Raw genomic sequence first — 13215 nt, 5'->3', positions numbered from 1 at the left:
AAACCAAACCCCTTTTGGTTACTCTTGCTATCAAGTCCCATAGGTAAAATAGCAGCATAATATTGGGAAGTATTTTTACTATTAAAAAAAGTTTTGGTGTTCTGTGTCAGTGTGGTTCTCCCCTCAGCATCTCAACCATATTAGGGAAGTAGCAAAATGTCCTATTTCTCCAGTGTTCAAATTTATGACAAATCTTTTTCTTTTAGGTATCTTATCAAATACAGCATAGCTTTGCTCTCAGGTTAGATGCTAGAACCGTTAGAACCATGGTGGCGCAGTAATTAGAATGCAGTATTGCAGGCTAACTCTGCTGACTGCCAGCAGTTTGATCCTGACCAGGTGAAGATTGACTCAGACTTCCATCCTTCTGAGGTCGGTAAAATGAGGAGCCAGATTGTTGGGGGCAGTAGGCTGACTCTGTAAATTGCTTAGAGACAGCTGTAAAGCACTATGAAGCGGTGTATAAGTCTTAAGTTCTATTGCTACTGAAGGAGAGAATATAGACTAGACTAGACTAGACTAGACTAGACTAGACTAGACTAGACTAGAATAGAATAGAATAGAATAGAATAGAATAGAATAGAATAGAATAGAATAGAATAGAATAGAATAGAATAGAACCCTGGAGGTCTTCAAGCAGGAGAACCTATACCATCTCAGACAAGTAACTGTCTAGTCTCTTCTTAAAAACATCCAATGATGGAGCGCCCACGATTTCTGGAGGCAAGCTGTTTCACTGGTTAATTGTCCTCGCTGTTAGGAAGTTTCTCCTTAATTCCAGGTCGCTTCTCTCTTTGGTCAGTTTCCAACCATTGTTTCTTGTCCTGCCCTCTGGTGCTTCGGAGAATAATTTGACTCCCTTCTTCTTTGTGACAGCTTTGTAAAGCTGTATCTACAAAAACAAAACAAAAATCAGGACTCTGGTAACACCTTTTTCACCTCACCAATGTCCTTAAAAGGCATGAACAGCTCATCAAAGCTTATACTTTGTACATCAGGAAAAGTGCTACTAGACTCCCTCTGGTTAGTTACTATTAATGTTTATTTTTAAATTGCCTCCCTGTGTCGCATCTTTTTTCTACAATTACTTCAGTACTTTAATTGAACCAATGCCTGTTCTGTTTGGATTTTCAGGTAAGAGAAGCTGCACAAGCCTTACTGTTAGCAGAGCTGAGGAGAATTGAACAGGCGGGCAGGAAGGAAGCCATCGATACCTGGGCTCCTTATTTACCCCAGTACATGGACAGTGTTATATCACGTGAGCATTTTCTGCACTTCTTTGTTAGTTGCTGTGGGACATAAAGTAATAGCAAAACAGAAGGACCATTTCTGAATATATGCAGTTTAATTGAACTTCAGAATTAATAGGTCACGATAATGCAAAAAAGGTGAGGAAAGGTCAGGAATGTTTTAAATGGAACGATTCCAAAATACCTTTTAAAGGCAGATCTGGAAATATTTCTTTGGGAAATAGCCTGTGTGTGTGTGTGTGTGTACAGTTAAAACAATATTTTAAAATACAGATACTTCTTATGGTCCAAGATCCTCTAAAAAAGACACTGAAAATTTCTTTAAATGTATACATTTAAAAAAACCATTGTGTCTCTTGGATTATGCCTAATTTCAAAATTCAATAATATTTCAAGAAAGCAATAATACCAGTTTAAACATAGTTAGTATCCTAAAAGAGATCATTAAAACTCTACATATTAAAACTTCAATTCAGGAAACCACAGACGCAATGAACAAAAATGTATTTTGGATTTTGCTCCCAAATAACAGAGAAAGCTATTTCTCTCCTTTTTGGAAAACCATCCACATAATTGACATATCAATTCATGTCATCTGCATAATTACACAATTGTACAAAAGAAGTAAGCTGATGCAACTCATGTTAAATATCATTTGTATGAATTGTGTATATTTGGATTTCATGAATTTTCACATTCAACAGTATTTCCACTCAATGGCCAATGAAACTGAGGTTTTACATAGCATATTTCAGAATCTCTTTTAAGAATTATACTAGCAGCTTTCAAAACTGCCCATTCTCATCTCCATATTATGTCTTCAGTGAGTGTACTGAAACTACTCAGATAAGTATAATGTTCTGTATTTTTTAATATGTGTCTAACAGACATTTTATGTATTGGCCTTTATTCAAGAATACAGTGTATGCAAATACAACTTGTGTTTTGTGACATGTGCTTGCCTGAAGTGCCGAGACTCTGCTTTTCTAACAAACCTTTGCGCTCTTGGCTTCCTTTGCAAGAATATGCTTTGCTCTTGGAGCTTCCTATCTCAATTATCCTTTTAGACATGAAGTGTTCTTTGTATAGATAAGATCATCTTTTCCTTCGCTGTCTGTCAGTTTAGAGGTGGAAAAGATTGCAAATTGAGATCAGGTTGACTAGTACCCCAATGGCAATTCCATGGCTACATCTCTCATTTATTTTGGAATTAAGTTAACTTTATGAATTAACCTTGGGTATGAAACCTTCATCTACCTCGAAACTTAAAACTCATAAAGTAATGCTTCTATGAGACCGTTTCAGTTAATTTATCTTGTCCCTTTTTTGCTTGGTTGGAATTTGTTTAATTTCCTTTTGTCCAGACTGCTTTATGTGTTAAATTTGAATTGATTTTTCTTTGAAAGATGTCTCATGATCTTGTTAAGTCTAAATGACTTATATAATGTAGATTTATATAACATCATTCTGAGCTGTTCTCAAAATACCCTCAATATTCCTTGGTATTCGGTTTAATACAAAGGCTGGCTGCATCAGCTACCATGATAACCCGTCCATGATAGGAAAGAGTCACCTTGAGCTTCAGGCATATGTTTTCCTCTTCTCTGATGCAGTTAGAAGAGGGAGAGTAAAAGTTGTGATTTCCATTTGATTTTACAATTTATGTTATGTCTGGAAAATGGTAGCTGATCTTAACTATGCTGTGAAAAGAAACCAGCTTCTGAACCCATAAACAGTTTAAGACTAGCCCTACATTATTAGCCACAAGATATCATTAATAAAACTGGAAGAAAACTCTCTATACCAAATTAACCATTGTTTCATGAAGCACAAGACAGCCATGTTAGTAGTTAGGCTAGATAATCCTTTCACATGCCTACATTGTCTTTTTGAAATGGACATTTTTTATGAAATGAACATGTTTTGGAGATGCTCTATTTACAAGATCATTTACTTGGAAATAGACAGCTATTATTTCCCCACGCTTCCTAATTAATAGCAACGTTGGGGGGGATAGGATTTAATTTGGTAAATTCTTAAATTGCATTGTTTTGCTTTCGAGCCATATTGAGTTGAAAAATCCAGATGAAGGTAGAATGCAACAGTCATGAGCATTTGTGGTAAAGCATGGAGGGCTGCAATATGACAGTTTTGTGGGAAGAACTGTGTCAATTCATACTGCTCTGTTTATGTTACTTATTTTATTATAGGCATTTTTAAACTGCTTTAATTGTGTTAGCAGCCTAAAGAGTTTAATTATAGGACCAGCATAAAGTATATAAATACACACACATACACACACACACACACACACACACAGGAGGGGGAAAGAGAGAGAGAGAGGTACGAGCCTTCACATGGTTTGACCCCAAACTAATCACAGAATGAATACATGTATATTTATATTCCAGTGCTTCCTAAGTGCTTGGTTGCTAAGATATGTTCATGTATTCATGTGCTGTGTTTGTAAAGCTCTTAATTGCCATTAGCATTATAAAAAGCTCAGTTCTTCGGCAAATCAGAAGAAGATGAATGGCACAAATCAATACCATACCATTCAGAACAACTAATATCACCCATTTATTACTATAATGCTCACTAATATCATTAGCCCTAAGGTGCCATCAACAATTTCAGTGTTGCTTAATCCAGATGCATAATCTTCAAAACCAGTTTACATAAACTCTTCTAGGAATATACCTTGCCAGTAAGAAGTTTCAGTTTTCCAAAGTATTTTTTATAACTGGTTTAGAACTCAAGCTTACAGAGTTAATAAATATTATGCAGAATTTTAATTGCAATTTATAAATAGCGTCCTTCCAGTTCTGTCGTTTGGACTGTTTAAAATAACCATCTAGTGTTTAAATTATAGACATGAGGATACCATTAAACAGGGATTCACATTACAGTATGTAAACTGTACATATGTTTATGTTACAACACACAATGTATTGAATTATGAAACCCGTCCGTTCGTTATCAAGTGCGCACGTTATTTGTGTGTTGTGTCTGCACTCCGATTGGTCATTTGGCAATAAGTCTCGAGTTCATCTGTTTACATAGGTGTTTACCTCTCATCTAAAGCCGCCCGCTTGGGTATTTATGAATACTTAATTATAATTTATATTATCATTTATTTTAAGTATTCATGTCAATAATATTATTTACTTATATTTAATTATATATTAATATTATTGTATAATTCAGTACATCCATCATCTGTTGTAACGGACGTGCTAAATGTATCGGTCTAGCTGACGATCTTAATTGGGACTTATTTTTGGGGTAGGGCTTATATTATGAGCATCCTGAAAAATCATGCTAGGGCTTATTTTCCGGCTGGGTCTTATTTTCAGGGAAACACGGTATTTTAAATTCATACTTGTCTTGCAAACATTTTGTTATTTTTATTTATAACTCTTTTTTTATCTTATAAAAAAACTTTTAGCATATTTTATGTTGACTTCACTGGATATTAGATGAAAACATTTAGGTTATGTTCTTAAAAACTAAAGAAATATCTCTGTTGCAGCATACAGCCTATTGATGCATAGATCATGGATATTTGAATGCAGGAACAGAGATTTAATTTGAGTTTTTTATTGATGCCATTTTGAATATGTATCTGTTTCCTTCCTTCCTTCCTTTCTTCCTTCCTTCCTCCCTCCCTCCCTTCCTATTTATTTCACATTTATTGTGGTAATTATATAGTCTCCTCATTCAATCTTCTCTAATGTGTCTTTCTTTGACACATTAATTTCCTAAAAACACTATTATATATGATGATTACTCTTTTAATTACTTCCTTAATTAGATCAAAACTGTCTTTTTTTAAAGCCATAAATGTATGAAAAGGAATTATACATCAACTGTTATTGATGTAATACACTGGTAAAGATGCATGACATCACACACTATAATTTCTGTGTTTCATACCACTGTTTCAGAGCAGTTTGTCATCTTTTCATTCCTGAACAAGCACTTTATGATTCTTTCTAGAAAGTCTTGATTTTGATTGATTTGCAGAGGTTTTCCCCCCACATCATCCTGCCTGCTAAAGAGCCTCCTGTAATAGCTGTGGTACACCAGAGCATGTGTATTGAAGCATGTTACAATATGTTGCAAAGGGCTATAAAGGGACTCAGTTGGGTTCTCAACTGAACTCTCAACATATGACAATGAGACTGGAAAGACATTCCATTTTGTCCATGGTATAGCCGTGAGCAACTTGTCTTCTGTCAGCCATCTCTGCTGTGCCATTATAAGAATATAGTCTCTCAAGAGTCGTTCATGGAACACTTTTGAATTTATGTTCTAACGCTGTAGAAAAGATGTAACTCTACTAATATATAAAGAGAAGGGGAGCAAGATGTAAACCCAGAAAGTTCAGGATACATTCAGAGGAAATTGCAACTGGCATTGCTGAGAAAGTCTTTAGCATTATGTAAATTTGAAACCAAATAACAGTGATGTGCATATATGGCAATTATTTTATATAGAACAAGAAAGTGAATCTTATGACTGTTCAGATGTTTGTTTCATTGAACATCTAGCTGGCACAAGCAGCATGGCTGATGATGAAAGAAGTTAGCTGTTTCAGATATACCTGGTGGTAGTCTACAGTCACCTTAACTTCATTGGTTGAGACCTATCATCATCTCAGCTCTTGCCTCTCCACATTTATCATCAATTAGATAATCAATCCAGAGTCCCCTTGCCACCTGCAATTCTGTTCTCCTATATTCACTGCCAGTCAGTTCCTTTGATATCATACATAATTTTGAATTAGATTTTTGATGCAAATTGTAGGCTGAGAAGACTTAATAATGAAGAGGATTAGTAATTACCCAAATACAATTATAATCATTAATCTTATTCTCCAAAGAAGTTGAAATCCCATGCTCTAAAGATAAAAAGCAGGGGAAAATTAATTGAGTGGTCTTCATATTTTTCAATTTTTGACTAAATGGTCTATGGTCGCAAAATATTTTTGAAACACTGAGTTAAGAAGCAGTGAGCGTTCAAAAGAGCTGCCAAGGATTTATAGCAACAGCATTTGTTTATACATTTGATTTTTCCATTTGAAAGTTCATTCTTTATTTTTGGCTGCTCCTTTCACTATTGTGATTCAGCAGTACCGCTAAAACTTTTCTTTCTTTATTAGATGTGTATGTTTCCTTTATTTTCTAGAGTTCAAGGTGGCCACCTATTTGCCCACAAGAGCAGCATTATGAGATACGTTCTATTAAGCGAAAATAATTGATGCAAAGTCATCCACTTGGCTTCCATATCTAAGGGAAGATTAGAACTCAGATTGCTAGTCTATAACCTACCAATCGCACCTCCAAAAGTCAGAAGAACTTTGTAGTCATTGCCCTATCTTTTTCCTTAATTTCTTTTTAAATGATTCAGTAGTGCTGGGAAGGCAAATCTCCCAGATTAACTCTTCATTTAATATTTTCATTTTTTTTGTTAAGTATTTGTGTGGTACTAACATCTCATTTTTAAACTTTCCAATCACTTGAATAGTTTTTCCTTTCTATTTGGGAATATTCACGCTCTATTAGACCTCTGCAATACATTGCTAAGCAGATGGTTAAAGCTGTATTTGTAATCAAATTAACTCCTGAACGTTGAAGTTAAAACTCTGTATAATTGTAGACTTTCCTTTTAACTTTTTATATAGCCTGCTGTGATGAAGCATTGAGAGGATTATGACCTGAATGAAAAATGAATAGTAGAACCAGATGGGCTGTCCTGGAAATACACATTCAAAATACACATTTCCTATGTTCTTATAATAAGGACAAGATAAAGGAAAAGACACATCAGATGGTTTTGCAGATTTCTGCTATTGTTGTTGTTATTATTGATATTATTAAGCTTTTGTTGGCTATTTTGATTGAAAACCAAAGTGCTTTTGTTTACTGTGATTAACTTACACAGACCTGAGCCTTACAGCAATTCGTAATGGTATGTGCATTGTAGTTTTCATTCTTCAATATTTTATTTATTTTAAAAAACATTTATATAGCCTCCTATCTTATGCCAAAACTCTGATGTGTTGTGGAGTTTAGTGCACAAAATATATTATGTTTGAAGTGGTTGAAAATCAGCCATTTGTCTTGAATTTTTTACTTGGCCTACATGACATTAATTCAATAGCCTTTGCAGGGGGGGGGGTTATCAGAAAAATAACTGGACCCATCAGAACATTTGAAAAGTATCAGCAACTATGTAAATGTCATATCTCAGGAACAATATCCTGTGCATCTTCTGATGTACTTTTAATACATCAGAGAGTTATTGTGGGTTTGCTTTTATTTTATTTTCTCAATCTATGGAAATTTATGGAAGACAATATTTACAGTTTCTACTATTATATAATTTGCCAAATACAGGTTGCATTGAGTTTCTACATAATTCTTTTTTTTTAACACAAGTGATGTGACTTGAAGAATGGACATTTCATCTTTTTTTCTAGGGTTCCCCCCCCCCCCCATTATTTTCCTTGGCTGTTGCCTTTGTGCTGTGTGTTTATGATCTCTTACAAAATTCTTTTGATTTCTTTTTTTTTTCAGAAGAGCTGCTTCTGTTCTTGCCTCCTCATTAATATTCGCATTGATTGTGTAAAGTCATTTCTGTAGAATTATCTTGAACTTCAGGGAACTGAACCACGTCTTTACTTTTTTGTATTAAAAAAAAAGAATTAAAAAGAGCAAATAAATACACTTGTAACCTTTGGGTATGATTAGTTATGTAGCCACATGAACCAATATGGGATGCCTCCAGGCTAACCAAATTAAATTTAAATTATAAGTATATTTCCTAAGTGTGATCGTTGCGCTTTCTTTCCTTGTATGTTTACTTGTGGCAGTGTCATATGTACTCTGCTGCCATAAGTGCATTTTTCTAAAGATTAAAAATAAAATGTATTAAAAAAGAAAAGTCACACTTAAATAGGAAAACTGAAAAGAAATGAACACTGTTATCACTAGATCATGGGTCAGCAATATTTTCCAGCTTTGACATTGGAAAAGCAAAAACAAAAACCAGCCAAGAAATGAGATTGCTGAAAATCCTTTGTCACACTAGAAAAATCTGTCAAGATTTTGATATTTCTTATAAGGAACAGACCTTTTGTTTTAAAACAAAACAAAACAAAACATGAGTTTCTCTGCATCCTCACCCACCTTTGTTGGTCCAGTGAACATATCAAAGCCATTTTGCTGTCTATTGCACTAGATATGACACAGTTTTTTAAAAATAATTTTCATAAATAAATGCAAGATATTAATTAGTAATCAAAATCATTGAATACTGGTATTGTTAATGCTGTAATTTATTTATTTATTTTATTATTTAAATTTATATACCGCCCTATCTCCCTTGCGGGACTCAGGGCGGTGAACAGGCAATAATAAAAATCACAATAAATATTAAATAAAAAGCCTGCTCTAAAATACCCCCTATAAAAACCCCTACCAAAACACAATCAAAACTACGCCAGGCCGGCTGCATGGAATAAATGGGTTTTCAAGGCTCGGCGAAAGAGGCGCAGGTCCGCAGTTGTACGTAGGTCGGGGGGGTAGGTCATTCCAGAGGGCAGGAGCTGCCACAGAGAAGGCTCTCCCCCTGGGGGTCGCCAGCTGGCATTGACTGGCCGACGGCACCCTAAGGAGGCCCTCTCTGTGGGAGCGGACTGGTCAAAGGGAGGTATTTGGTAGGAGGCGGTCCTGCAAATACCTAGGTCCATTGCCATGGAGCGCTTTAAAGGTTGTTACTAACACCTTGAAGCGCACCCGGAAGGCCACAGGCAGCCAGTGCAGCTCGCGCAGGAGAGGTGTTACATGGGAGTATCTAGAGGCCCCCAAAATCNCCCGCGCGGCCGCATTCTGAACTAGCTGGAGCCTCCAGGTGCACCTCAAGGGGAGCCCCATGTAGAGAGCGTTGCAATAGTCCAGGCGGGAAACAATGAGGGCTTGAGTGACCGTGCGTAGAGGGAACAGTCCTTATCAAACTCATTGCTATGCCTGAATATATACATCTTCGTGCTGTATCATGTTAAGTTCCCCTGTATACCGAAATGAAAGTATACGCCAGGTTAGACAATTCAAATACCTAATAATTTTATAGCTTTCATCCGTGAAGTTCTATGAAGCTTTTAGTTTCTTGATTCTTGATTTTTGTTTAAATTTCCCACCTTCAAGATTTCCATATAACGTAAAATTGTTTTGTCTGAGAGATGAAAGCTCTTTGTTTCAGTTGTTGTTTTTGATAGTTGTTCATCTTTTTACAAAATAAAAATCCACTACTATTGAGAGAAATAGAGCCTTGTTGGCAGTCTGGATTTTAGATTGGGTTATGCATACTGTAAAGTGTTAATATTAGGTAGGGGTTCCTTAGCTTTCTGATGTTAGGCTTGGCCGTTTCATTATCCCCCTGGCCTTAACATTGCAGTCACATTTGTGACAACATCCTCTATAGCAGGGGTAGTCAAGCTTGGCTCTTTTATGACTCGTGGACTTCAATTCCCAGAGTTGAAGTCCACAAGTCATAAAAGAGCCAAGGTTGACTACCCCTGCTCTATAGTGTACATTGATAGGCCTAATATTTGCTTCCTTAAAATTGCACGCTTAATCTATTTTTTTTTCTGGAACTTTTTACTACTGTTCAGTTTGCAAATAATCAGACAAATATCTAATTGTTGGCAGCCTCAGAAACAGGGATTTTCTCTCACTTGGCAATTAACCTAGCAAAGACTCTGCCTGATTTGGTCATTTCTGAAAGTTGACCGAAATATTTGAGTGAACCTTAATTCAAAGTCAAGTATTGATTTATTAGATTTACCTTAGTCAGGGATTGGGAACAGTATTCTAAAATATGCTCTGGTTTCATAGCATCTTGGTCCACAGTTTGGCCAGACAGATTTTAACTCACCATAGCCTTTCACATCTTACATATCCTCTAGATACAAACATGTCAGCTCTTAAAATTTCCCACATAGAAAGGATATTGCTCAGAATTCATGCTTTCCTACTTCCCTAAAACACCCAAGATTGGGAAGTTTGGCCTAGCAAGTTATGCAAATTTAGCCATAATACAGATAGTCCTCAACTTACGGCCACAATTGATCCTAAAATTTCCGTTGCTAAGCAAGACAATTGTTAAGTGAGCTTCGTACCATTTTATAACCTTTCTTGCCACAGTTTGTTAAGTGAATCACTGAAGTTGTTAAGTTAGTAACATGGTTGTTAAGTGAATCTGCTTCCCCATTGATTTTGTCAGGTCACATGACCTTGGGACCTGCAACCATCATAAATATGAGCCAGCGTCCAGATTTTGATCATGTGAACATGGAGTTCCTGCAACGGTCATTTGTGTGAAAAACAGCAATAAGTCATTTTTTCCAGTGCCGTTGTAATTTCAAATGGTCATTAAACAAATGTTTGTAAGTCAAGTAATGAATTAGTTTGCACGCCCAGAAACACAGGGTTAATTGAACCATCAGTGGCTTTGTGAATGCAAACAATGTGTTCTAAACTGAATTTGAATATCAAATATTTATTGGGACCCCTAAAACCCAGCATTAGTGTCGTCAACCTTTTGGTTGGTGAATATATGTATATCAGTATTTGATTATAGTTGTTATATTGTTATGATTTCTCTCCTTATTTCTTTGGGAAGAAATTCCATTAGCATTGCAAAAAGATCTTCTAATGTTAATGTTTACATACAAGCATTTATACGTTTTTGTATGTCCGATTTTTACAATTACCACGCAATCATATTTTGATTAAATCAAGCATTGAATCTGGCTAAGCTTTTAGATGCACATGAATCTGAAAAAATGCTCTTACACAAACAGACAATTCAGATTCATCTGTGCAAGAAGGTTAATGCTTCAGACAGCAATACTATATCATGACAATTTTTTTTTCTGTGCATCTATTGTTCCAGTTTTTCCCTTCCATTCAACTGCACAATATTCACTGATACTACTACTTCTCCCTTTTTTTTTTTTTGCCAAAGTAACATCTTTTCTTAAAATGTGAAAAACAGTGGGTTTTGGATTTTTGTTTTTGTTTTTAGACAGCAACATTGGAATGTATTTGAAATCTTTGAGCACTTGATTTGTCCAGCAGGTAATAGAAACTCCGGTATATTTATATGTCTGATGTTGCTGCAGATAGAAAAAAAAATGGCTACTGTGTCTTTAATGGAAAGCAAAAGGTTATCTTTCTGTGGCCTTTGTGTATATGTGCTGATGTGGATGTAGGCAGCCAGACAGGCAATGTGTGCAGAGAGACTGGGGAACTGACTGTGGATCGATAGAAATAGTGTGAAGTGAATTAATGTGAAGCAGGCAGTCTGTCTGTCATAAGGATTGCATGGAGTATGGGGCAGCAGTGGTCAGTCACTGCAGAAATCTGTTTCCAATAAATATAAACCTTCTGTCTGAAAATAAACCACGGAAAGTCTTGCATCTTTCAATATTAGCCCATTCTTATTTATTCAGATATGTGTGCCAACTGCTTCCACCATTACACACAAACACAGGCACACCCCTCTTGTAGAATTCATTGATACAAATTTATTTTTCTTCAACAGCATTTGGAAGATTTAAATTATTATCTATTTATTCCAATTATGCTTCATTTTTGGATGGAAGCTCCAGCCCTGTGCACAATTAGATGTACAGAAAAAAAATGACTTTAAGTACTGTATACATGATGGTTTTCAGTATTTCAGTTACTGATTCTTCATCTTTGAAATTGTCTCTCTGTAAAAGACAGGGAAATCAACTTCCTACTTTTAAAATCCTTAAGTGCTTTTAGTTGAATTTTTGCATCTGTATGTGAAGATTCAACTGGATAAAGTGCGTGTGACAAGGCCTGAGTTTCAAAGATTTAGATTTAGACTTAATGCAGAAATGTAAATTATAAACAAAGTAATAATTGACACTAAGCTCTCTGGCTTCAGATGAGTGATATAATCACTGGTAAGTGACATCACAGAGAAAAGTCAGAAAATCTTTCTGTTTCTATACCAGGCAGGGCCAGCCTTCACTGAGATGTTTTTAAACTATGTTACTTGCTGAGTCCTACAGAAGAGGTTAGTCTCTTGTAAGGTTTCTGAATAATTTCACTGTTAAGAAACTTGGTTGGCTTTAAAAGATATATGGTCTATATAGATGTTATGGTTTTATAAGCTCCCCAGAGTTGCCGCGGAATGATGGGCAGCAAACAAATTTAATAAATAAATAAAGTTATGCTCATCTCTGCTAGAGAAAATTTCGATTTATGGTCCTCTGCTTATTGAGAATTCTACTCCATTGGAATGGAAAAACAACTTTCAGGCTCTCCTACAGAAATAGGCACTAAGTTCTTAGCAGAAGACATAGGATACTATAATTATTAGCATTGAGAAAGGGAGGGAGGGAGGGGGAGAGAGAGAAAGAAAAAGAGAACCTGTGTATGTATGTTCTGGTACGTATTGGCTCACTATTCTGAGGAACTAAAAAAAATGGCAGATTATACCCACAAACTTGTAAAATCTGCTTCCTGTCAGGGGCAAGGATCACAGAACAACTTCAAAAGGCTGTCAAGCTTTTGACAATTATCTTTTTGTTATAATTTATGGGGGGGGGGGTCAGATGATATGAAAAAGAGCAGCTTTGAACTTTGAAAATCTAGGGGGGAAAGAGGATGAGATGGGAGAAGGAGGAGAAGGAAGGAAGGAAGGAAGGAAGGAAGGAAGGAAGGAAGGAAGGAAGGAAGGAAGGAAGGAAGGAAGGAATCCATAAAGGCTTGAGGAAATTTGTAGAAAAAGAAAAAAGAGTACTTCTGGTACTTAGTGGCTCACTACTATGAACTAAAAAATATGTACAGATTTTACCCATAAACTTATGAAATCAGCTTCCTGTCAAGTACAAGCATCAGGGATGTGACAGAGCAACTTTGAA

General features: G+C 35.8%; 1 protein-coding gene across 1 annotated transcript in view; it reads left to right on the top strand.

Moving 5' to 3' along the window:
* LOC107293682 (WD repeat-containing protein 7) overlaps positions 1–281 on the top strand; it is a gene marked incomplete at its 5' end in the record, with an annotated part of 24261 nt that extends 23980 nt beyond the window's left edge. The window contains one exon of the mRNA XM_015822845.1: positions 207–281. Coding sequence (XP_015678331.1) covers positions 207–281 — 75 coding nt within the window. The remainder of the gene's footprint in view (positions 1–206) is intronic.
* Positions 282–13215: the final 12934 nt, after the last annotated feature.

This window comes from Protobothrops mucrosquamatus, unplaced genomic scaffold, assembly GCF_001527695.2.
Source record: "Protobothrops mucrosquamatus isolate PMUCROS unplaced genomic scaffold, P.Mucros_1.0 scaffold1697, whole genome shotgun sequence".
NCBI classification, from domain to species: Eukaryota; Metazoa; Chordata; class Lepidosauria; order Squamata; family Viperidae; genus Protobothrops; species Protobothrops mucrosquamatus.
This window is presented reverse-complemented; position numbering and strand designations above follow the sequence as displayed.